The 20,894-nt window shown below is 37.8% G+C and overlaps 2 protein-coding genes across 6 annotated transcripts in view; both read left to right on the forward strand.

Annotated features, from left to right (window-relative positions):
* LOC139936626 (uncharacterized) overlaps positions 1-20,894 on the forward strand; it is a 124,581-nt gene that overhangs the window by 69,072 nt on the left and 34,615 nt on the right. The window lies entirely within an intron of this gene.
* Positions 1-20,894, forward strand: part of LOC139936624 (E3 ubiquitin-protein ligase MYCBP2-like) — a 242,586-nt gene that overhangs the window by 24,741 nt on the left and 196,951 nt on the right. The window contains exons 6-10 of one of the 3 annotated variants that reach the window (XM_071931477.1): positions 7,743-7,840; positions 8,252-8,417; positions 9,786-10,046; positions 10,476-10,634; positions 13,293-13,369. The exons of the other annotated variants lie outside the window; for them this stretch is intronic. Of the exons in view, the coding sequence (XP_071787578.1) occupies positions 7,743-7,750 (8 nt within the window). The 3' untranslated portion in view covers positions 7,751-7,840; positions 8,252-8,417; positions 9,786-10,046; positions 10,476-10,634; positions 13,293-13,369. Of the gene's footprint in view, positions 1-7,742; positions 7,841-8,251; positions 8,418-9,785; positions 10,047-10,475; positions 10,635-13,292; positions 13,370-20,894 lie in introns of those variants that run through there. 3 annotated transcript variants of the gene reach the window in all.

Consider the following 20,894-nt stretch of genomic DNA (forward strand, 5'->3'; position numbering starts at 1 on the left):
TAGACTTTTGTCACTGCAAATGCATCTTACTTACTTATGTTCAGCAGGTGCAAGTTTTTACAACTTCTTTCAATGTTGTTTCATTAAAGGAACACGTTGCCTTTGATTGGTCGAGTTGGTATTTGAAAAGCGTTTGTAAACGTTTATTAAAAAATGCATATGATTAGAAAGATATTTTAAAAGTAGAATATAATGATCCATACAAGTATCACTCAAAAACATCTTTCTAACCATGCATTTTAAAACAAACCGTTACAAACGCATTTCAAAGACCAACTTAACCGATCCCAGGCAACGTGTTCCTTTTAAATAATCTCTTACGCTCATCTTGCAAATCGTTAGTATCATTGTTTTTAATAAGATCTTGGCAAACTGTTCCAACACTTTTAAGCGGGCTTTTTAATTTCCCACGTTTGTGTTGGATATGATTGGATGCTCCAAACCATCTGCCGCAAGCACAGAAACTACATTGTTTATGATCTCTATCTACATTTGGTAGCAGGCAGGGACCAAGGAGAGTAGGCCCTGTATTAAAGACAACTTGTAAAGAATGCTCATCACACTCTACTTGCAATGGGAATCATACCTGTACAATAGGTAAGGTAGCCAAATCAAGAACTCTCAGTGGCAAAGCATTGGTTATGGTTTGGTTGGATACCATTATGTTTAAATAAAAACTTTGTATTCATTACTCAAAGGGCATGGAAACAGTGCCAGATTTTTAACGAGCATGCATTGTTTTTGGAAAAATTACTATACTTAAGGCATGATCAGTCACAACAGGATACAATAAACACAGTGTTTCTACCCAGAAGACATGAAAACACCAATAACAACCGAACACTTTCACAAAAAGAGGCGCTATTCACAAAACATTGTTTTATGCAATGTCAAGAAATATGATTGGGGCTGGGCCGGGCAAATTGTAAAATTAAGGTCATCAACAGTTCCTGATCAATGTTGGGTAATCCACTAGTGCTAAAGAAAAGCTGCAAGATTGATAGAATTATTACTTTTTAATGTTAGAAATTCAATATGAAGAAGAAACAATTCAAAATGCATTTTTCTGTTTGAGGAAAAAAGTCTATTTTTGAGACAGTACTGTTAACATCAGGATACACTTGCCAAGTTTTTCTTACCAGAAATAAAAAAGACAAATTTTGGCCCTGATCAAAACCGAAAGGAAAATATTCTGAGACCCCTGAAAAAAATGAAATTTTGAGGGCAAAAAATATGGTAAAAATGTTGATTTTGCAAATTCTAAAAACATACTCTAATGCACGTTCTAAAAATAGCACAAGGGGGAAATTTATAGCAATATTTTTTTGTCTCAAGTAAAGCCAAGGTAATAATTTGTAGTGATGTAAAAGGTTTTATGAAATAATTTTGTTTTTTGGTGGGGTGGAGTTGTAAATATTAACTAAAAAAACAGTTTTTCATTCCCCAAGATCAGCCTAAAGTGGCCTAAACACACATGAACTGTTACCATGGCAACGTGTTATATTATGATTTGAAATGTAAATGTTGTTTATTTGGACCCCAAGTCCCTACCATCCTACCATCCACAAAAAAATGAAAAATACTCTTTTTCTTTTTACCATGGACACGTATTTCGATATTATGTGAAAAGACCCTTAAAAAGGCATTTTTCATGTTGTTGGGAAAAAAGTCTAGTTTTGAGGCAGTACTGTCACAACAGGATACAATTGCCCAAGTTTTTGACACCAGATATGGAAAGACCACTGTTGGCCCTAATCACAGCCGAAAGGGAAATTTTCTGAGACCCCTGGCAAGTTGACATTTTGGGGTCCAAAAATAGGGTAAAAATGTTGATTTTGCAAGTTCTAAAAACATACTGTAATGCATAATGCAAAAATAGCACAAGGGTGTTATTTAAAGCAATAATTTTTTATCTCAAGGAAGGCCAAGGATGATACTTTGTAGTGATATAAAAGGTTTTTTGAAATAATGTTGCATTTTGGTTGGGTGGAGTTGTAAATATGAGCTAAAAAACAGTTTTTCAGACCCTAAAATCAGCCTAAAATGGCCAAAAAACAAAATGAGCTGTAACCATGGCAACGGGCTATAAATAGAATTGAAAATGCAATTTTGTTTACTTGCACCCCAAGGCCCTTCCACCCACAAAGTATAAAAAAAATTCATTTTTTGACCGTGAGCAAGTATGTCAACTATTTACCTGAACTGACTCTTAAAAGTTATATAACCTGCAGTACTTGCAGTTTATCCCACATAAATTGACGGAAATATACCACCAGGATTTAAATTGAACACTTGAGTAAAAGGGGAATTCCTTAAAGGCAGTGGATACTATTGGTAATTACTCAAAATAATTGTTTGCATAAAACCTTTCTTGGTGACGAGTAGTGGGGAGAGGTTGATGGTATAAAACATCGTGAGAAACGGCTCCCTCTGAAGTGAAGTAGTTTTCGAGAAATAAGTAATGTTCCACGAATTTGATTTCGAGACCTCAAATTTTCTAACTTGAGGTCTCAAAACCAACCATCTAAACGCACACAACTTGGTGTGACAAGGGTGGCTTTTTCTTCTATTATTATTTTGCAACTTCGATGACCGTTTGAGCTCAAATTTTCACAGGTTTGTTATTTGATGCATATGTTGAGATACACCAACTGTGAAGGCTAGTCTTTGACAATTACTAATAGTGTCCACCGCCAGAGATAGTGAAACAAAGATATTATATTTATTCACCTTACAACAGGGTATACATTATCAAGGGGGCAATTAGTCAATATTATGTTTTGTCTAGTGAAATTATACTACATGTAGGTGGGACTAAGTGTGGGGATGACCCACTAGGCTAGGGTTCACAGTAAACGGCTGTCAAAGCGAGGACAGTGGCTGGCGCAGTGTTTAGGGGATTCCTACTAGTGGAGCAAGCCCTTGGGATAACAGTCTCTGTGTGTTGGGTTGTTCCTTAACCCAAACAGAGCGAGCTTTCCCTAAACAATCCTCAAGGATCCAATGATCTAATCCAGTCCTCCCTCCTCCAGTCGTCCACTGTTTCTCCTGATGAGATCCAGTAGTTCCTTGGAGTGCATCCCAAGTCTGTCACTTAGATTTGGGCAAAACATGCTCTTTTATATGCTCTACTAAGCCCCTCCCATGATCACTGCTTCATTTACAAAACTCTCCTATTGGCTAAAACAATGTGTAAAGAAAATGGGTAACACAACAAAAAAGTACAGTGACTAAAAGCTTAAACAATACACTCATAAATTCATGACTCTCCAACATGAACCCTGGTCAGTGACTACAACTTTTACAAGTAAATGCATACTCACACACAATATAAAGATACACCATATAGTGTAAAAAGCCCGGTCACACAGGCCCCGATAACGATAACGAGAACGATAACGATAAAAATGGAAGGTAAAGTACACCACTCATCAATAGATAATGGATTGCACATGACATCATTGACCACCAAAAATCGTGCACGCGTATAAAGGTATTGACCAAGAGTTGTGTGCATCTCGGACACGTGTGCACTTATCCAGTGTTTATAATCAAGTATTGCGGTTGATGACGCTATGTGCAATCCACCTATAGACCACTCTCAGATGATGTCACTATTTGATCACTCACCATGCTGGAGTACTCTAAATGAATACAACAGTTTTCCTGAATATCTATCAAGTGCAGCTTAGGGTGGCCTCTGCTACAAATTGTACCCATCTATAACTGCATTGGGTAGAGAGCATAACATGAGAGCAAAACTTCAGCTCTAACACCTGCATCATCATCTGTAAGACACCAAAAACACACAATCAGCTCAGCCAGCCTTTCATTCATGATAAAGTCTCTGCTAAAACTCTTTAAAAAAACTGCTTAAGGATTTGATTTTCTTTAATTAAACTGGTGTACATTAAAGCAATTTGGACCTCATATTTAAATTTCTATTAATTTACTAAATAGAGATATAAACAGTTGGCATGGTTTGTTTTACATCATTTTAGTGGTGACTATGTACTGCGCATTTTAACAAACGTGTTAAATCTTGAGTTGATTGTTGATATTCTTTTTTTTTCTCACTTTGTTCTAAATTCAACATGTTCTGGAAATGAAATGTCCTATGCAATGTCCTCCCTGACAAGAGCTATTATCGAATGATCACCCTCTTGTGGTGACATCATGCACCTCTGGCCATCCCCAAGTGACCCGGCCATTCCACAAACAGGGCACTTTGGGCTGACATGGGTGAGCCCCTAGAAACAGTGGTGACGTTAAAGCTTTTTGAACGTACCAGGGGCAGAGCGGGGATCGACCCAGGGAAGGTATCGAAGGCATAGTGTTATTGTAAACAGTACTATTGTATTTTTAACTACAATACTAAGTACACTGTACACTCAGTTACGCTGTGCTCTTTGGGCTTAGAACAGTACTACTACTGTTTATTTATGAAGCGATACAGCGATACATATCCAGAGAAGTGTCAAGATGAGAAGATAAGGCAAGAATAAACAAGAAGACTGGATTGGGCTCACAGTGCATTTATTTTGCACTGGGCTAGCCAGAAGGTCTGTCAAGGAGAGCAGACTAGAGAAGAACTAATGACCGAAAGGGAAAATAGGACATTTATACATTGGTCAGTGCATGGAGGAAGAACAGTGTGACATGGTCATAGGGTACGTTCAGACGTGGGGATAAACCCATTAATCCAAAATTGGTAAACTAACCCTACTTCAGAGATGCCAAGTCCAGAGCCCAGCTATGCGTGAGATTTTTTTTTATAAAAAAAAAAATCAGAAATTTAATTGTTGACAAAAAAGTGTTCCAAAATGCATCAAAAACCTCTTCATAATAATTAAAACTAACATGAGGTACACAGAATATGTTGATGGTTAATGTGGATGTACGATTGTGTCAGATTATTTCCGTCAAAACTATAAAAAAAATGACTAAAAAAGATGTCCAAAATCCTCTGCTCACTTGCTCTGCCTGTTGTGTCTTTGCTAGTGGAGCGCATTTAACGAGTTTGCTAAAATGAGTCGGGAAAACTTGTGCGCAATAAGCGTTTTGCGCTCTGCCGAATTTTAGTTGAACCTGCTGGAAGAGCAAAAGCGTGCACAATCTACAAATTTGTGCTCTGTTTGTACAAAGTTTGTACAAAAAAATAATGATTCTGATAAACTGCGTGCAATCTGAAGATTGTGCAAACATTGTAGATTGCGTTTTTTGTACACACAAGCGTGATTTAGCAATGCATGATGTTAATTTTAATTTTTTTTCCCGGTCTGGCCCCAATGCGTGAGAAAATGGTTGCTGTGCATGTGAGCGTGAGACAGAGCCCAAATGCGTGAGTCTCACACCTAATGCGTGGGACTTGGTAGGTCTGCAATTCAAATGAGACACTACACAACCATACACACACAAATCGTCGGTCGCACCACGAACTGACCTAACTCGTTCACTGTTTTAAAAACGTGTTCAGAGAAAATCACGATTGAAGTTGCACTACTTTTGAAACTGCTGTTTCGGAGTCTGCTTACCAATTGTATTGTATTATTTTATGACGAAAACAAAGCTGAATACTTTATTCATACAGAACTATCAATGTGTTTTAATCCCTAAAACTATTTTAATAAGTAATTAATTCCTAAACAGATAGGTCACTTTGTGAAATTGAAAATTTCATTTTTGCCTGCAGCGCGCTGTGTACAAACCAATGCGTAATAGAGACCTATCGAGATAGGTCACTTTGTGAAATTACTACGCTCCCCAGTTAGGTCACTTCGTGGTGCGAAAATTTGCACGCGCGCCATAATCGCGCGCGCTGTAGCACATAGTTTAACCATTGGTAAAGCGACGTATCTAGATAGGTCACTTTGTGAAATGACAAAATGGCAAGTCCAGCGATGCGTCATTTATACTAATTAGTATAATTACCAAACTATTACATATTAGGCACTGAAACTTGCTGATAATGTTAACAGCATTGACTTTGTCAATAATTTGTTTTAAAACAAATTTGCGAAAATGTGTGATTTTGTGTCAGTTAGGTCAGTTCGTGGTGCGACCGACGAAATGGGAAACTACACAACCATACAAAATTAAGGGGTAACTACACAACCATACACAATTAAGGGGTAACTACACAACCATACACACGTCAATGGGACACTACACAACCATACACACGTCAATGGGACACTACACAACCATACACAAGTCAATGGGACACATCACAACCATACACCAGTCAATGGGACACTTCACAACCATACACAAGTCAATGGGACACTTCACAACCATACACAAGTCAATGGGAATTGACACAACCATACACCAGTCAATGGGAAACTATACAACCATACACAAGTCAATGGGAAACTACACAACCATACACAAGTCAATGGGAATATACACAACCATACACAAGTCAATGGGAAACTTCACAACCATACACAAGTCAATGGGACACTTCACAAGTCAATGGGACACTTCACAACCGTACACAAGTCAATGGGAATATACACAACCATACACAATTCCAGAGATGCCAAGTCCAGAGGCCAGCTGTGCGTGAGATTTTTCAAAGCTCAAAGGTTACGTCATCCTTGTGTATGGATCGACAGTGAGTACTAGCGTGTCTGTATGACCAAGCAAAACATCTGTCTCTCGCGTCTCTTTGCTGGCGGCCTTACCTTTATTTAGTCCCTGATAGTGCCGGTCCCCGGTGTTTCCCTTCGTCGAAAAGTTCCAAGTGGACATCAGAAGAGAACAAGTTTTTAGTACCACTTTTTGAAATTAACGCAGGTTTATGACAACGAACATGTTTTGTTTTTAACCAAGAAAGTGGCACATAAACACAGCTAGCTACACACACAGGACCGAGAATTAACACCAAAGTTTGGGTTCGAAAAACTAGGTTGCACTAGTTCCTTCCCTCAACAACTTTATTGAACAGTGATAAGATCAAGCCAAATGTATTGGTACCAGACTAATTTTTGATTGAAAAACACTTTTGTTAAAGTAACATGAGCATGTGTGAAGGCTACGACTTCTCAACTATAGTTGTGAGATATTTCCAATTTAAATTTCACTCTCGAAAATAATTTGAAGCGTGTAATATTTGTTTCTTGATCGAGGACAGACGAATCAGAACTTCAGCTGGCACAGAAATGGAATTGCATGCTGTGGCCAAGGATATGAAGTGATTTGGCCGTATTTGTTGGGCTACATGATGACCGTGAGGTCCATATAGCGGATCGAAACCCTGTGGAAAACGCATGCACAATGTAATGAACTGGAACTAGCCATGGGGTGGGGGGGGGGGGGCGCCGATGCAAGACCCAATATTCTACCTCATGGGCTAGTTTAGTCCGCTGGATGATAATAAACTCACAGTGAATGCCTCCATGGTTAAACTCCTCCTCTAAACCTACCAATGAAGGTGGCTAGAAGTCATTAAAATAAAAACACATAAATATTGTCAGATCCCAGACAGCCAGTCTGGACACATGGTGTTCTGGGTGGCAATTGTAATTGGGATGGGCTGTGTGTGAAAATGAGAGGCCCTGCAAAGTACAAGCTTACATTAGCCATGAACTGTCTGAAATTGTCAGACTCTGGTGTTTCTAGCCCCAGGCAAAGATTATAGATGTTAAATCAAATGAGATTCAAGTGCAACCATTATTAGCTAGATTGTTAAGGATACCAGTTGGTAAGGTTAATCTTTTTTTTTCTCCTATTTGCAGAGGATTGACTGGGACGGGTGCTGCGTTGGATCTAAAGCTTATCACCTCTCTACTTCAAGATGTGCCGTAGTTTGTGCCGCAGCAGGAATATGGATCAGGTACATGTAAGCTACTTTATAGGTTGATGCCAAACTGGTTAAATTATACTTTAAAAGTAGATCTTTTTGCTTCACCAACAAACGCCTTAAACAGGGATAATCCATGTGCCGTTCAGCCATCCAGCAATTCATGGCAGAGTTTCAGATTATGGGCCTAAACAATACCTTCGGTCAAGTGTCCTATTTGATTTGAGTTATGTAAGTTGTTAATTGTTAATGGAAGAAAAAACACCCTTGTCAAACACCAGTCTTCTCACTTGGTATATCCCAATAATGCATAAATTAACATATAAAATAACAAACCTGTGAATGCAAACATGTCATGGTTCTAGTATGAACTTCAGACCAAATTTCAACAGTGATGTTTTTTCTCTTTCTAATCCTGTAGAGTACGTTTCACAAAAAGTGTAGAATTATTGTTTTTTCTTTAGCTTTGTCCGAGATCAAGAGAAGACACAAGATCAAGAGAAGACACACAGGTAGAAGATCATGAAGTACCAGACTATTTCTCATGGAAGAAGCTAAATCTTGCTCTAACATCTGATGAACTCAAGTGAGTCCAGAAACAAGTCTACAAGTGAGTCATAATGTTAATGTAAATGTTTTACTTAAAATCTTCTGGCGGAGATCTTACCCCAAGTTCGTAGTCAGAAGTTGGAATCCATTGAAGGCTGCAGTCATGAGGTTTCATACTTAAAGCGGGCCCGGACCCCATGCTATAAATGGTATGTCCCCCCAGAGTAAAGAAGAATTGACGCCCCTGGTTTGTTGGAACATAGCTGTCGATGCTGTTTAAAAAAGAAAAACTTTTGTAGAATATTTAGTGCTGTATTTCCTTTTTGTTTTTGTTAAATGAAATGCAATATGGGGTTACTATTTTTTTAAATTGCTGAAACTATCCCGCCTCCAAAAGGTTCATTTAAGTGCCAAATAATGGCTCAGAATGCACGACTAGAGCATCTAGGAGCCCAACAAAATCTGGGGCCCTTAAACGGGCTGCGGACCCCACGCCATGGCTTGGCATACCGTGTCTCTGGCAAAACCCAGCACCCCTTGGAATAAAGTGCTCTTGTGGGCCCGGAGGTTTCATACCTCACCCTGAGGAAAATCATGTTTTTCCCTGACAGCTTACCTGTCTTGCATCAAGTAAAGCCTTTTAGGAGACAAATGTTCTGGTGAGTGTCGTGGCTGAGCGGTTAATAGCACCGAATTCAAACTCTGGTGTTTCTCAACAGCAGAATGTGGGTTCGACTCCCCAGCCGTGACACTTGTGTCCTTAAGCAAGACACATAACCATTGCTTAGTCCTTCGGATGGGACGTAAAGACGTTCCATGTGTTGTGTAAACGCATGTAAAAGAACCCAGTGCACTTATTGAAAAGAGAAGGGGTTTGCCCCGGTGTTCCTGGCTGGATTGGCAGCATTTCGCGACACAGCACCTTGTAAACCATTACACGGTGCTTAAGGATTAGGTCTTATATCTCAAAAATCGCCCCACTCCTTTCAGTAATAATACCTGGCGCTTTGTATCCTTTGGCAAAAGGCGCGTTATAATCAGTTATTATTATTTATTATTATTATTTTGTTTGGGGTTCAAATGTTAAAGCGCCCCTGTACGCCAGAGGTTGTTCAAGGGAAGGTGTACATTTGGTGATCACTCTAAAGTTAATTGCAATTAAACCCTTGGTTAGAAGCCTTTATCAGTGTTTGTGGAAAAAAATGATCCAGAGAAACGTTACACTGTGAAGTAATGCAGAAAATGATCTGCCTTGATAAAATGTTTTCAGTAGTCCGTTCTGTATCATTTTGATAAAATTAATGAACATTTTTGATCCAAAATCTGAAAATGTTTTGATGCCGGCATGACAGATTTTAAAAATTTTTACTAAAAATTACTCAAAGTTCTCAATAAATCTCAAATTATTTCTAACATACCCTTTCCACAGAGATTGTGTTCAGTATTCCGTTCTGTATCATTTGAAAACTTCATCCCTGTGCCACTGATGGGTGACTGAATTTCACTGGGTACTTCTCAAAAGTTTGTCTGTCTTCATGCCTACCGACTTCCCTTGATCTCATCAGCGAGTCAACCTTTAAGAGACAAACACTCTCCCTGTTTTACTGGAAACATTTTCAGCGTTGGAGAATTTGGTCAGCCAACTCTCAATAGCAGGCAGTATTCAGCATTTTTGTTGTTGGAGATTTTGGTAAAGTGTTAGCCCACCCTCTCAACCATCGAAATGGTTGACAACAATAACATTTAGATGACTTGTAAAACTGTGTGAACTGAAAAGTGAAATTAAATTGGTACAAGAAGTATTGTGTACTAGATACAGGCTTGAAATACTAGCATCGCACACTTTGGAGTGTTACACTTGAAATGTAATTGTACCAACATTTAAGACAATCTGTATTATCAAAATCTTCACACATTGAACTCACTTTGAGATATCGTAGCTACTTCCTGATTGCATTATTGAAATATACAGGATATAATTCATCCTTTAAACAAATTATTTGATCTTTCCTAAACAAAATCATTGGTTTTTAAGTAAAGCTTGGTCAGAAATCAGTGTAAGAATTTATTCTGAACTGTTATTATAACACTGTTAGGTCATTTTCCCTACAAACTGCAGGTGAAAGCTGAGACAGGACAGTTGCCACCTCTACACCCTACGCCTCTTCCTCCCGCCCTGCAATCTTACCTGCACCATTCCACTTGTACTACTTGCTGCTCTCCATTTAGTCCAAGAGTCTCTGCGCCTCTGATGATGCATACGTCCTATAGCCTTAAGGTAATCCATGCTTACTTTTCTTTGCTTTCTCTGCTAGTAATCTTGATTATATATGCACATGTAATAACTCTTTTTCCCCATAAACAGCAGAAGTCTTTGCAAATACTTTCAACAATGGCAACCAATGAGACAACACTTGGTTGATTTTGTCTTCCAATATTTAACTGGAACCTACTATAGAGGAAGTTTAATAGAGAACTTCACAAAAATCCAATTATATCTTGAACTTTTACTCATTAACGTAGTCGGCACTGATAACATGTCTTCAGTAGTCTATTCTGTGTCGTTTGAAACCACAAAATCACCGAAAATTGTCTGACCCTAAATCTGAACATTGTCCCATGCCCGAATGGCAGATTTTTTCAGATTTTTTACTAAAAACTCAACATCAACAAATTCTCAATGTGTCTCAAACTTTGGTTGATTGACTCAGTCTGCACTGATGAAATGTCTTCAGTAAACTGTTCTGTTTCATTTGAAAACAAAAAGACACCAAAAGTTGTTTGACCCCCAACTCTGAAAATTTGCCCATGCCAGTATTGTTCTCAGTAGTTGTCACAAAGCCGTGTTATCCCAAATACCAAAAATCAAAACTAAAGAAAACTGTTCCTCCAAGCACACCACAAAATTACAAATAAACAGTGACTTGTGAATTAACGCGTTTTATGCTAACTTATTTATTTACAATTGAGTATTTACACTTGGACCAATTTAACAAAGGAAAATAAAGTACAAATAAATTATTAAATTACGATGTCACAAATCAGTTCAACAATAATCCTTCAAAGTCTCGACGACTATTGGGCCATAAATTACTCTTCTGGCTTCCACCGCCCACTGCCTGCAATATAAGTTTGTTTCAAGTTTACATCACCAATCCTTCTCATCATTAGGTCGGGAGTCTCTCCGGAGTCTGGACCGTCTGTCCTCTGCTGCACTGCCCTTGCATCCACCAAATTATTTATCTATCAGCTAAACAGCTATCGCTATACCCCTTGGCTATCGCCAAATACGACTGCTTCGGCTATCGTGACTACATTAATACTTTAGGCTATCGCCAAACAATACTAAGCTATCGCCCAACATGACTCCACTACTTTAGGCTAGCGCCAATCGCTTCTTAGGCTAACATCCAACTGTGCTAATGCACTCCTCGAGATGCTGGACGGATCTGAACCTAAGACATTCCACTGCCCATAAAGTTCCCAATACATTACTATGTAAGAAATAACTTACAAATGGAACCCTGTTAATACCATATATGGTCAATGAGGTAGCGCAAAGCCCCAAACTTACGTTTTAGCTGTCTAGACATGTCCTGCTCTTAATCAAATAATACCATAAACTACAGAGCCCTCTTGTGACAGTAGTCCTTTCTGTATCATTTCGAACCATAAACTCACCCAAAATGTTTTGTAAAGCCGGCATCACTGTTTTTTCTGATGAATCTAAAAAAAGTTGTTGTTTACCCAGTCTGGGCTGATGAAATGTATTGAGTAGTCCAAACTCTGTATCATTGAGAACCATAAAACCAAAGGAAATTTGTTGACCCCAAATCGGAAATTTTTTACCATACCCGCTTGGTCGATTTTTTTTCATTTCGTACCCAAAACCCAAACTTAAAAAATTCTCAAAAAATCTCAAGTTTTTGCTCGTTTACCCATTCCACACAGATAAATTGTGTTCAGTAGTCCTTTCTGTATCATTTGAAATCATAAAAGACCGGCAGCCCAGAGCACTTTGGTTAAACGAACGAGGTACCAATATTTGAGTGCATGAACATTTAGTGGATAACCTGACATAGTCAAATATGGATGTCTGCCGGGGACCCCCCGCTGCGTGTAGCGAATGGACCCCCAACAAAGAGGCAAAATAATGGGCTGGATCAAACATTCTAGGTAACACATGAAACCAAGTGGAAATGGTCATCACCATGATACTAAGTAAAAAATTTCAACCGCCAGACAAATTATCTGCTGCATTAGGCCTGCCAGACACCCCCTCCCCTCAATATTTTGTGTACAAACCTATGGACTGAAATTAACCAGTTGTCAAATTAGCTCAGATTAACATGAAACTTTGTCTAACTGTTCCACTATGGCTAAAATGAACACAAACCAAAAATTAAATCCATACTCCGTACCGTTTCCGAGATACAGCCTCTTAAAATATGCTATAATCTCTCCCTTTTGGAACTCCGCCCCGGCCGACACCGCGCGTCGTGGTGGTAATCTTTCAAACGTTAAGAGCCCGTAATTTAATAACGACCCCAGCTGTTTGGCTGAAAGGTGTATGCTATTTAAGATGTGGCCCTTGATTCATAATTAATTGGCTGCACTGGGCCTGCCAGACACCCCCACCCCAGGGGTTAAACATCGGAGGAACCACCTTAAACCAAGTTGAAATGACCAATGACAATGTTTTTAATACAAGTATCAACCGCCAGAAAAAGGTTTTGCTACATTGGGCCCGGCAGACACTTCCCCTCCCCCGGGGTTGAAGAGGAGAACCACCTGAAACCAAGTTGAAATGACCAATGACAATATTCTTAAACCCAGGGGGTGGGGTGTCTGGCGTGCCCAATGCAGCAATTTTTTGTCTGGCATGTGATACTTGTATTAAGAATAGTGTTAATTGTGCATTTCAACTTGATTTCAGGGGGTTCTCTGTTGTTTAAAGACCGGGGAGAGGGGAGGTGTCTGCCAGGCCTCATACAGCATAACTTTCGTCAGGCAGTTGAAGAACAGTGTTGTTGATGGTCATTTCAACTTGGTTCCAGGTGGTTCCTCTGTGTTTAACCCTGGGACCATGAGGGGAGGGGGGGGACCTGGTATCTGCCGGGCCCAATGCAGCAAAACTTGTGTCTACCTCTAGCGGCTGATCTGGTATAAAGAATAGTGTATTATCGGCATATTGGCCATTTCAACTTGGTTTTAGGTCTTTCATACGAAGTGTAACCCCGGTGTTGGGAAGGTGTCTGTCAGGCCCAATGCAGCAAAACTTTTGTCTGGCAATTGATACTGGTATTAAGAACATTGTTATTGGTAATTTCAACTTGGTTTCAGGTGGTTCCTTTGATGTTTAACCCAGAGAGGGATGGTGTCTGTCAGGCCGCGCCCAATAAAGCAAAACATTTTTTGTTTGGCGGCTGATATTGTCTTGTGTTACGAATAGTGCATTAGGCCTATTGGTAATTTCAACTTGGTTTTAGGTAGTTCCTCAGATGTTTAACCCCTGGGGTGGGGGTGTCTGGCAGGCCTAATGCAGCAGAAACCTTGTCTGGCAGTTGAAATTTTTTACTTAGTATCATGGTGATGACCATTTCCACTTGGTTTCATGTGGTACCTAGAATGTTTGATCCAGCCCATTATTTTGCCTCTTTGTTGGGGGTCCATGCGCTACACGCAGCGGGGGGTCCCCGGCAGACATCCATATTTGACTATGTCAGGTTATCCACTAAATGTTCATGTACTCAAATATTGGTACCTCATTCGTTTAACCAAAGTGCTCTGGGCTGCCGGTCTATAAAATCACCCAAAATATTTAATTTTGTGATGCCAGCATCACAGATATTTTGGACTATAAAAAATTTTGGCCCCAGAACCCAAACTTACAAAATGCTCAATAAATCTCAAACTTTTGCTCGTTTACCCATCCCACACTGATGAAATGTGTTCAGTAGTCCTTTCTGTATCATTTGAAACCATAAAATCACCCAAAATTTGTTGACCCGAAATCTGAAAATTTTGTGATGCCGGCATCACAGATTTTTTGTAATTTTGGCCCAAAAACCGAAACTTACAGAATGCTCAATAAATCTCAAACTTTTGCTCGATTACCCATCCCACACTGATAACATGTGTTCAGTAGTCCTTTCTGTATCATTTGAAACCATAAAATCACCGAAAATTTGTTGACCCGAAATCTGAAAATTTTGTGATTTATTTTAATTTTGGCCCAAAAACTCAAACTTACAAAATGCTCAATAAATCTCAAACTTTTGCTCGATTAGCTATCCCACACTGATAAAATGTGTTCAGTAGTCCTTTCTGTATCATTTGAAACCATAAAATCACCCAAAATTTGTTCACCCGAAATCTGAAAATTTTGTGATGCCGGCATCACAGATTTTTTTATAATTTTGGCCAAAACACCCAAACTTACAAAATGCTCAATAAATCCCAAACTTTTGCTCGTTTACCCATCCCATACTGATGAAATGTGTTCAGTAGTCCTTTCTGTATCATTTGAAACCATAAAATCACCCAAAATTTGTTGACCCGAAATCTGAAAATTTTGTGATGCCGGCATCACAGATTTTTTATAATTTTGGCCCTAAAACCCAAACTTAAAAAATGCTCAATAAATCTCAAACTTTTGCTCGATTAGCTATCCCACACTGATAAAATGTGTTCAGTAGTCCTTTCTGTATCATTTGAAACCATACAATCATCCAAAATTTGTTGACCCGAAATCTGAAAATTTTGTGATGCCGGCATCACAGATTTTTTTAATTTTGGCCCAAAAACCCAAACTTACAAAATGCTCAATAAATCCCAAACTTTTGCTCGTTTACCCATCCCACACTGACAAAATGTGCTCAGTAGTCCTTTCTGTATCATTTGAAACCATAAAATCACCCAAAATTTGTAGCCCCGATATCTGAAAATTTTGTGATGCCGGCATCACAGATTTTTGGGATTTTGGACCAAAACTCCAAACTTACAAAATTGTCAATAAATCTCAAACTTTTGCTCGATTACCCATCCCACACTGATAAAATGTGTTCGGTAGTCCTTTCTGTATCATTTGAAACCATAAAATCACCCAAAATTTGTTGACCCGAAATCTGAAAATTTTGTGATGCCGGCATCACAGATTTTTTTTATAATTTTGGCCCAAAACCCCAAACTTACAAAATGCTCAATAAATCTCAAACTTTTGCTCGTTTACCCATCCCACTCTGATAAAATGTGTTCAGTAGTCCTTTCTGTATCATTTGAAACCATAAAATCACCCAAAATTTGTTGACCCGAAATCTGAAAATTTTGTGATGCCGGCATCACAGATTTTTTAAATTTTGGCCCAAAAACCCAAACCTCCAAAATGCTCAATAAATCTCAAACTTTTGCTCGTTTACCCATCCCACACTGATGAAATGTGTTCAGTAGTCCTTTCTGTATCATTTGAAACCATAAAATCACCCAAAATTTGTTGACCCGAAATCTGAAAATTTTGTGATGCCGGCATCACAGATTTTTTTATAATTTTGGGCCTAAAACCCAAACTTAAACAATGCTCAATAAATCTCAAACTTTTGCTCGATTAGCTATCCCACACTGATAAAATGTGTTCAGTAGTCCTTTCTGTATCATTTGAAACCATAAAATCATCCAAAATTTGTTGACCCGAAATCTGAAAATTTTGTGATGCTGGCATCACAGATTTTTTTAATTTTGGCCCAAAAACCCAAACTTACAAAATGCTCAATAAATCTCATACTTTTGCTCGATTACCCATCCCACACTGATAAAATGTGTTCAGTACTCCTTCCTGTATCATTTGAAACCATAAAATCACCGAAAATTTGTTGACCCGAAATCTGAAAATTTTGTGATGCCGGCATCACAGATTTTTTAAATTTTGGCCCAAAAACGGAAACTTACAGATTGCTCAATAAATCTCAAACTTTTGCTCGATTACCCATCCCACACTGATAACATGTGTTCAGTAGTCCTTTCTGTATCATTTGAAACCATAAAATCACCGAAAATTTGTTGACCCGAAATCTGAAAATTTTGTGATTTTTTTTAAATTTTGGCCCAAAAACTCAAACTTACAAAATGCTCAATAAATCTCAAACTTTTGCTCTATTAACTATCCCACACTGATAAAATGTGTTCAGTAGTCCTTTCTGTATCATTTGAAACCATAAAATCACCGAAAATTTGTTGACCCGAAATCTGAAAATTTTGTGATTTATTTTAATTTTGGCCCAAAAACTCAAACTTACAAAATGCTCAATAAATCTCAAACTTTTGCTCGATTAGCTATCCCACACTGACAAAATGTGCTCAGTAGTCCTTTCTGTATCATTTGAAACCATAAAATCACCGAAAATTTGTTCACCCGAAATCTGAAAATTTTGTGATGCCGGCATCACAGATTTTTTTATAATTTTGGCCAAAACACCCAAACTTACAAAATGCTCAATAAATCCCAAACTTTTGCTCGTTTACCCATCCCACACTGACAAACTGTGCTCAGTAGTCCTTTCTGTATCATTTGAAACCATAAAATCACCCAAAATTTGTAGCCCCGAAATCTGAAAATTTTGTGATGCCGGCATCACAGATTTTTGGGATTTTGGACCAAAACTCCAAACTTACAAAATTTTCAATAAATCTCAAACTTTTGCTCGATTACCCGTCCCACACTGATAAAATGTGTTCAGTAGTCCTTTCTGTATCATTTGAAACCATAAAATCACCCAAAATTTGTTGACCCGAAATCTGAAAATTTTGTGATGCCGGCATCACAGATTTTTTTTATAATTTTGGCCCAAAACCCCAAACTTACAATATGCTCAATAAATCTCAAACTTTTGCTCGTTTACCCATCCCACTCTGATAAAATGTCTTCAGTAGTCCTTTCTGTATCATTTGAAACCATAAAATCACCGAAAATTTGTTCACCCGAAATCTGAAAATTTTGTGATGCCGGCATCACAGATTTTTTTATAATTTTGGCCAAAACACCCAAACTTACAAAATGCTCAATAAATCTCAAACTTTTGCTCGTTTACCCATCCCACACTGATGAAATGTGTTCAGTAGTCCTTTCTGTATCATTTGAAACCATAAAATCACCCAAAATTTGTTGACCCGAAATCTGAAAATTTTGTGATGCCGGCATCACAGATTTTTTGTAATTTTGGCCCAAAAACCGAAACTTACAGAATGCTCAATAAATCTCAAACTTTTGCTCGATTACCCATCCCACACTGATAACATGTGTTCAGTAGTCCTTTCTGTATCATTTGAAACCATAAAATCACCGAAAATTTGTTGACCCGAAATCTGAAAATTTTGTGATTTATTTTAATTTTGGCCCAAAAACTCAAACTTACAAAATGCTCAATAAATCTCAAACTTTTGCTCGATTAGCTATCCCACACTGATAAAATGTGTTCAGTAGTCCTTTCTGTATCATTTGAAACCATAAAATCACCCAAAATTTGTTCACCCGAAATCTGAAAATTTTGTGATGCCGGCATCACAGATTTTTTTATAATTTTGGCCAAAACACCCAAACTTACAAAATGCTCAATAAATCCCAAACTTTTGCTCGTTTACCCATCCCATACTGATGAAATGTGTTCAGTAGTCCTTTCTGTATCATTTGAAACCATAAAATCACCCAAAATTTGTTGACCCGAAATCTGAAAATTTTGTGATGCCGGCATCACAGATTATTTATAATTTTGGCCCTAAAACCCAAACTTAAAAAATGCTCAATAAATCTCAAACTTTTGCTCGATTAGCTATCCCACACTGATAAAATGTGTTCAGTAGTCCTTTCTGTATCATTTGAAACCATACAATCATCCAAAATTTGTTGACCCGAAATCTGAAAATTTTGTGATGCCGGCATCACAGATTTTTTTAATTTTGGCCCAAAAACCCAAACTTACAAAATGCTCAATAAATCCCAAACTTTTGCTCGTTTACCCATCCCACACTGACAAAATGTGCTCAGTAGTCCTTTCTGTATCATTTGAAACCATAAAATCACCCAAAATTTGTAGCCCCGATATCTGAAAATTTTGTGATGCCGGCATCACAGATTTTTGGGATTTTGGACCAAAACTCCAAACTTACAAAATTGTCAATAAATCTCAAACTTTTGCTCGATTACCCATCCCACACTGATAAAATGTGTTCAGTAGTCCTTTCTGTATCATTTGAAACCATAAAATCACCCAAAATTTGTTGACCCGAAATCTGAAAATTTTGTGATGCCGGCATCACAGATTTTTTTTATAATTTTGGCCCAAAACCCCAAACTTACAAAATGCTCAATAAATCTCAAACTTTTGCTCGTTTACCCATCCCACTCTGATAAAATGTGTTCAGTAGTCCTTTCTGTATCATTTGAAACCATAAAATCACCCAAAATTTGTTGACCCGAAATCTGAAAATTTTGTGATGCCGGCATCACAGATTTTTTAAATTTTGGCCCAAAAACCCAAACCTCCAAAAGCTCAATAAATCTCAAACTTTTGCTCGTTTACCCATCCCACACTGATGAAATGTGTTCAGTAGTCCTTTCTGTATCATTTGAAACCATAAAATCACCCAAAATTTGTTGACCCGAAATCTGAAAATTTTGTGATGCCGGCATCACAGATTTTTTTATAATTTTGGGCCTAAAACCCAAACTTAAACAATGCTCAATAAATCTCAAACTTTTGCTCGATTAGCTATCCCACACTGATAAAATGTGTTCAGTAGTCCTTTCTGTATCATTTGAAACCATAAAATCATCCAAAATTTGTTGACCCGAAATCTGAAAATTTTGTGATGCCGGCATCACAGATTTTTTTAATTTTGGCCCAAAAACCCAAACTTACAAAATGCTCAATAAATCTCATACTTTTGCTCGATTACCCATCCCACACTGATAAAATGTGTTCAGTACTCCTTCCTGTATCATTTGAAACCATAAAATCACCGAAAATTTGTTGACCCGAAATCTGAAAATTTTGTGATGCCGGCATCACAGATTTTTTAAATTTTGGCCCAAAAACGGAAACTTACAGATTGCTCAATAAATCTCAAACTTTTGCTCGATTACCCATCCCACACTGATAACATGTGTTCAGTAGTCCTTTCTGTATCATTTGAAACCATAAAATCACCGAAAATTTGTTGACCCGAAATCTGAAAATTTTGTGATTTTTTTTAAATTTTGGCCCAAAAACTCAAACTTACAAAATGCTCAATAAATCTCAAACTTTTGCTCTATTAACTATCCCACACTGATAAAATGTGTTCAGTAGTCCTTTCTGTATCATTTGAAACCATAAAATCACCGAAAATTTGTTGACCCGAAATCTGAAAATTTTGTGATTTATTTTAATTTTGGCCCAAAAACTCAAACTTACAAAATGCTCAATAAATCTCAAACTTTTGCTCGATTAGCTATCCCACACTGATAAAATGTGTTCAGTAGTCCTTTCTGTATCATTTGAAACCATAAAATCACCGAAAATTTGTTCACCCGAAATCTGAAAATTTTGTGATGCCGGCATCACAGATTTTTTTATAATTTTGGCCAAAACACCCAAACTTACAAAATGCTCAATAAATCCCAAACTTTTGCTCGTTTACCCATCCCACACTGACAAACTGTGCTCAGTAGTCCTTTCTGTATCATTTGAAACCATAAAATCACCCAAAATTTGTAGCCCCGAAATCTGAAAATTTTGTGATGCCGGCATCACAGATTTTTGGGATTTTGGACCAAAACTCCAAACTTACAAAATTTTCAATAAATCTCAAACTTTTGCTCGATTACCCGTCCCACACTGATAAAATGTGTTCAGTAGTCCTTTCTGTATCATTTGAAACCATAAAATCACCCAAAATTTGTTGACCCGAAATCTGAAAATTTTGTGATGCCGGCATCACAGATTTTTTTTATAATTTTGGCCCAAAACCCCAAACTTACAATATGCTCAATAAATCTCAAACTTTTGCTCGTTTACCCATCCCACTCTGATAAAATGTCTTTCTGTATCATTTGAAACCATAAAATCACCGAAAATTTGTTCACCCGAAATCTGAAAATTTTGTGATGCCGGCATCACAGATTTTTTTATAATTTTGGCCAAAACACCCAAACTTACAAAATGCTCAATAAATCCCAAACTTTTGCTCGTTTACCCATCCCACACTGACAAAATGTGCTCAGTAGTCCTTTCTGTATCATTTGAAACCATAAAATCACCCAAAATTTGTTGACCCGAAATCTGAAAATTTTGTGATGCCGGCATCACAGATTTTTTATAATTTTGGCCCTAAAACCCAAACTTAAAAAATGCTCAATAAATCTCAAACTTTTGCTCGATTACCCGTCCCACACTGATAAAATGTGTTCAGTAGTCCTTTCTGTATCATTTGAAACCATAAAATCATCCAAAATTTGTTGACCCGAAATCTGAAAATTTTGTGATGCCGGCATCACAGATTTTTTTAA

Source organism: Asterias amurensis, chromosome 4 (genome assembly GCF_032118995.1).
Source record: "Asterias amurensis chromosome 4, ASM3211899v1".
Classification (NCBI taxonomy): domain Eukaryota; kingdom Metazoa; phylum Echinodermata; class Asteroidea; order Forcipulatida; family Asteriidae; genus Asterias; species Asterias amurensis.